We start from the raw sequence: 5,902 nt of genomic DNA, 5'->3' as shown, positions 1-5,902 counted from the left end.
TGCGCAACTTTTGAGGTTGTACTTGTTTTTTTTTCTTTGTATATTCAGTACTTAAGTGACTAGTGATACAAAGAGGTTGCAAATTGCACAGTGTTGTATTAAACTTGATTAATGTCTGTGCAAATATTTTACACAAGTAATTTCCAAAGAATTCTGTGTACTACAAAGAACCAACACAGTCCTAAAGCGCCTGTCCGAATAAGGGGGGGGGGGGGCGGTACCAAGCCGTCTGTAAGTCACTGACTGCTCGTTTAAGGCTAAAACAGTCGCAAGAGTGCTGGCAAGTTGGCTGTGAAGGCTTTTAGTGTGTGTTTTGGTTCCTGCTGATTGGCTTACACGTACCAAGCCCTTATTGTTAATCAGTATAAACTTACAATGGGCTTGCAGGTTAGCCGTCTCTGCTGGGAGTGCGGTGGGTTGTTAACCCTCTCCTTGCCTGGCTGCATCTTAAATGAGCTGAGGGATTTTCTTTCAGTGGCTGTAGATTCTTGAAATGCCTCGCTTGCCTTCGGAATAGTTTTAGCAAGTGCATTTACCCTCCCACTGCAGTCTGTGATTATTTAGACTTAGACCTCAAGCTTGCATTACAGCGTGTGCGCCACTTTAGGATGTAGACTGCCAGCTGCAATGTTCTAAACGACGAGAATGAATGAGGATTGCAGGGTTTGGATTGTCCAAGCATGAGCGGTTTTCAGGTGGATGATTTTATTGCAGGCTGGGTAGGAGGTAAGCAATATGTATGCTAGAGACTGTATGACAGCTAAGTTACAGTAGACTAAAATTAGCTTATGTCACATAGTACTCAACTAAAATCGATGGCATATGTAAGAGCCCGAAGAATCTTTATGGGAGCAGCTGATTATGCATAGACACCTGGCTCGGAATTAGGTAAAATGTTGCGCTGTCCATACACGTAGCCTTACTTGTGTTAAACTGTGTATAATAAAAGTGTGAAATTGATACATAAATGTTCTTGTAGCGATTATCTGCAGTTGATAAAAAGCTTTTGTGATTGAAGGGAGTGGGGAGAGGATTGTTTCAAACTTCTGAAACTGTGAAAATGCATTGCAGCCTGTATTAATTTTAACTTCAGTCAGAATTTGGAGCACAGTTTTCAGTTGTAGTGTGTAAGTTTATTGATTTATGAAAATAGACTTTAAACTATATACTGTTTAGATCACTATACCATTCTAGTTATTGCAATAGAGCACAGAGCTGTTAAATATTTTATTTTTGTTTACTTTGGTTTATAAACAGGCTGCCCACCTTACCATAGCCGGTGTATAGAGCTGTGCTATTTAATTTAGCTTTGTTGGTTGGGTTGGTCTTACTGGCATCTGCAAATGTACAAACGGTATCCATTGAGAAAAGCTACACATATGTTATGTATACTGAACAGACCCCCCCCCCCCCCCAAAAAAAAAGAGACAAGTGGAAACTGTTATACTGTATAACAAGCACTCAAGTATCGCTGATTTTCTGGGATGTCCTGGATTTTGGCCATGTCTTTCCTTGTATCTCAGCTTGTTGGCCTTTTGACTAAGATGATGTCTAGTTTCGTTTGTGACTTTGTAACAAAGAGTGAGGTCTAAAGTCATTACACAATTTCAGGTATTAAACCGATAGATGGTTTTGTTCATCATGCATGGTAGTACAAATCTTCTTTTGTTCACGTTGTAAGCGAATACTGTTGGTATTTTAATTGTCTCTGGTTTTAGTCTTTTGCCTCTGATTATTTTTGGGTTTATCTCAGATTTTAGAGAAAAAGAGGTTCAAAATATACCTCAATGTGGGTTCCAGTGGCACAGGCAGGGGAGAGGGAGAATGTTAAGGCTCAGCCTGCTGTCTCCTATGACAGAAGAATGGTGGGGACATCGTGTATTCTGGGATATAAATGCTTCCAAATCCTTGGTACTGACCAGAACTGAGTTAGTGGCAGTGGGACGGGGATATTGAATAAGAGCATCATTTATAAAAGTGAGTGGTAAAACCCTCACACCACCACATTGCATGCTTACCCCTTGACCTTTTTCAGACTAATAAAAGATTATACAGAAGACCCATCTATTTACTTATTGATTCACGGCAAGATATGAGGGACACAACATTTGTGAGTAAAAAAAGTTAATATTTTAATAATGATAATAATACAGTGTGAAAACAATACACTGAAGTTAAATTGGTCTGAGGGAGCCCATATTATGAGCAGATATTGTGTTTAGATTTTGCAGAATGCTAAAATCAATAGCAAGATTAAAATCAGTAATAATATACATATTTAGCCTGCTGGTATTGTTTGTTCCTACTTTAATGTATACTTTGTTGTGGTTTCAGTATCTGTATGGTCACAAATATAAAATGATGGGACAGATTCCAAAATAGTTGCTTTCAGTATACATCAACCCTGATTCTGAAAGACTTTTTCTCAGTGGAAGTCACCTACTTCCATAGTATGCCTGTCTATAAACAGACTTACTACTGGGACCAGATTCCAAAACATCTGCTCTCAGCCTGCTCTCAGTGTAAGCGGTCATTTACACTGAGAGCAAGTCTTTTGGAATTGAGGCCTATATTTGCAAGAGAAGACAAGGTATTCATTACATTCAAAAATGCAAGTAAGAAAGTAAAGCTCCATGAGAAGATATGAAATTTATTTGAGTACAAAAGGTATGATAACAAGTTTAGGCTACTTTTTAACTTCATCCTCATTTAATGCTTTAGTACTAAGCACTTAAATAACAGTAAAGCTACTCAATTGTACAAAAGGCAGTAAAACTAGCATTTGAAATAAATAAAAAAGGATAAAATGAGGTATAAGAGGTATGCACTTCAGTCAAATAAAATCATTAAATAGAAATCTGTGACTGGTCCAAACGATATTCATTAAAGGCAAGGATGAGCAAGTAAACACTCAGTTGATCTCTTCAAGCAAGCTAATATGGAACACTTCTAAAACCATATAGGTAATACGTTTCACAGGCATGGGTTCTTTTAAAGAAATGAATGAATACCTGATGTTTCCAAATGCACCTAAAGAATTACCAACATCTTGTAGGAGGTCAAGTGTAACATTCAAAGAGGCTGGTATACAAAAATAAGCTTCTTCTGATAAGATGGATTCAAGCCATGTAAGGAAAGGAAAACCAACATCAAGGTCCTTATAAGGAACAATATGATATTCAATAGGAAGCCAGTGCAAGCATATTAACATGATAATGGAATGCACCTACTGGAAGTCTCTTTATTTTTTAGCTAGTATAATTATTTAGCCAGTGTATACTGCATCAGTCATAATTATTGAATTAATTGCTTAACTTGGGGTGTATATAATGTCCCCAAGGTGAACCGAGATAGAGGGGGTTACCCCAGGACTGTGACAAGAATACAGTACTTGACTGGGTAGAGTTAAAATTAAACCTGATGTAGAAGAAAAATAGCTTGGTTTATTTGGGAAGTGTGTGCGTGTGTGTGTGTGTGTGTGTGTGTGTGTGTGTGTGTGTGTGTGTGTGTGTGTGTGTGTGTAGGGCAAAGATAGGGGAAAGATGAAATATGTAGTTTAGAGAGTTATATGATGTTGAAGCATGTTTATTGTTTCCTCTTGTCAGGAAAACTGGTTTATGATTTTAGTATTTAGTAGATTTTAAATATTTTCTTTTTCTCTCACTTTACTGTAATTTATCTTTATAAAACTAATGATGTACTACCTTTGCTACACCACTAAGTAACTCCGTACTAAAACCCCATTTCCTTTCTATTCCTTCGCTACTATACACCCACCCCTCCTCCCTCTTCTTATGACTGTTTGTCTGAGATTGCTACAGCTCTACCTGCTTTTAATGAAGTTTAGTGAACCAATATCTTACCTTGCCATTGATGCTAACAGAATGAGCTTTTAGATGTTTTACATAAAACATTTAACATAGTGTTCATAATTCATTTAATGATCCATATCAGTGTTTATAATTCATTTAATGAACCATATCAACCTTTGAGCCATATCCAAAAACCAGCTCAGAACATTATCATTCCCTGGCACCACTGACAATAAATGTATCGAGGTTGCATGCTTTTACAAGTCAGGGTTGCCACAAGCTGCATATTCAATATAAAAACAGAAACCTCAGATGGATTAAATGGCCGCAGCCATATGTTTATTGCCATTAACTCAAATTGAAGCCAATTATGAGATGCGCGCAAGGTAGGAATGTCAAGGAGGCCATTTTATTTCTTTCTTAGCATTCCCCTAAACCTACAGGACAACAGACAGCATGTCAATATCTGGCCCTTCTGATTCAACATACCCTCATCATAACAGCTTTTTCATTTCACAATTCCTCTGGGCTGCCTTACAATCTGCCAAGGAGCCATTGCTGGGCTGGTAAGTCCCCTGGCAACAATCCTTTGGGGCTGTCTGTCCTGTGGAAGGTCCAGCTGAAGAGTCCTGTGACCCCCCCCCACTTACCTTGGCCTCCCTTACCTTTCCTGTCTTCCGCTACAGAAGGGAGGAATATTCCTCCCTTCCGCCAGCACATCTCAACCTATCCTAAGTGAATGCCCTTCAAAGCTAAACCAGCTTGCAATTTCTTATAAAATATCCCCCAACCTTCTTCAGATAAATGAACCCCATCCTTATCATACCTGTCTGGCCACCAGACCTGAATGCCAGGGTAAGGAATGTACAACCCGTTAATGTCCCTTAACACCTTATGCATAGAATTGTTAATTCTCATTCTCTCCACAGATTTAATGGACCTAGCCCCCCCCTCCATTTCTTTCACTGTACCACTTCTGACCAGCAGATAATAGCTTGTGGCCAGCATTCATGCATGCAATATGCCTCTTGTACCATCAAACCAATTAGATCTTTTATTGGTTGTTGACAAGTATCATTACCCCCTAGGTGCAATAAAATGGCAGTAGGAGATTTGTCATTTCTTGCAGCTTGCTGTAGTGCTGCCCTGAGATGGTGCCACTGCATTCCTGATAACAAACCAAATTGCTTTGCAAGAAGCTCATTTTCCTCCTTGGAAGAAGAAGCCCTGCCTGCCCTGGACAAGGCGATGGAGTCTCTGAATGAAAGAATGACCCACTATCCAGATGTATTCCTGATCCAAAGATGTGAGAGCTGAAATATACAGGACAAGAGTTAAAGCCATTTACACCTTACATAGCCTTTATAAGCATTGGACTTCCACCTGCCCATCTACATAATGTCGGTTTGTGAAGCTCCCATTGCATGTGCAAATGAGGCTGCACCTATTCAAAAGGAATGTAATGTATATTTATCTAAGTCTAGGCCATTCAACTTGATTGCCTCCTTTAAAACTGTTCTCACCCGATACTGTGTCAGAGGTTCACCTTGCTGATGACAAAATAATGGACCATCTGACCTACCCCTATAGTTGCAGTACTCTAGTAGCACTTTAGTCAAGACCCCATTCCAAACCCTTTGGGGTAACCACTCTTACCCACTGACCTTTGCCTTCTATATCCGTTTTGGATTTAGCTACATAAACCCAAGTCTCCTCCCCCAGCAAATGTGCTTGTGCCAGTGGTAAAACTGTCCGTTGACCTTTCTTCTTGTTTGGTTGAATAATTTCAGACCATCTAAATGCCCCACAACAAGCCAGCAGAAAGGCTGCCCTAAATAATGCTACCTCATAAGAAGAAAAACAAACATTTGAAACTGAAAGCCACAGTTTACGTAAAACCGCTAGACCTATGGGGTACCTCTTATCAGGCCTCTTGGGTGTTTGTTTCCCCCAGTCCTTAAACATTGTCCGTACCTGAAATGCGTTAGCTAAATCCTTCAGAGCCAAAGCCTGATGAAACCAATTCAGAGTTGACAATGTGCTTCTTGCCCTTCCAAAAGTCCATCCTCTTTCCTTCATTACAAAAATGT

The 5,902-nt window shown here is 39.4% G+C and overlaps 1 protein-coding gene across 1 annotated transcript in view; it reads left to right on the top strand.

Annotated features, from left to right (window-relative positions):
* The first annotated feature begins 291 nt into the window (after positions 1 to 291).
* Positions 292 to 5,902, top strand: part of SLC25A48 (solute carrier family 25 member 48) — a 771,594-nt gene continuing 765,983 nt past the window's right edge. The window contains exon 1 of the mRNA XM_044069895.1: positions 292 to 726. Coding sequence (XP_043925830.1) covers positions 681 to 726 — 46 coding nt within the window. The 5' untranslated portion in view covers positions 292 to 680. The remainder of the gene's footprint in view (positions 727 to 5,902) is intronic.

Source organism: Protopterus annectens, chromosome 4.part0, assembly GCF_019279795.1.
Source record: "Protopterus annectens isolate FY-2018-M chromosome 4.part0, PAN1.0, whole genome shotgun sequence".
NCBI lineage: Eukaryota > Metazoa > Chordata > Ceratodontiformes > Protopteridae > Protopterus > Protopterus annectens.
Note: the sequence above shows the minus strand (reverse complement) of the source record. Positions and strands in the feature narration are given on the sequence as shown.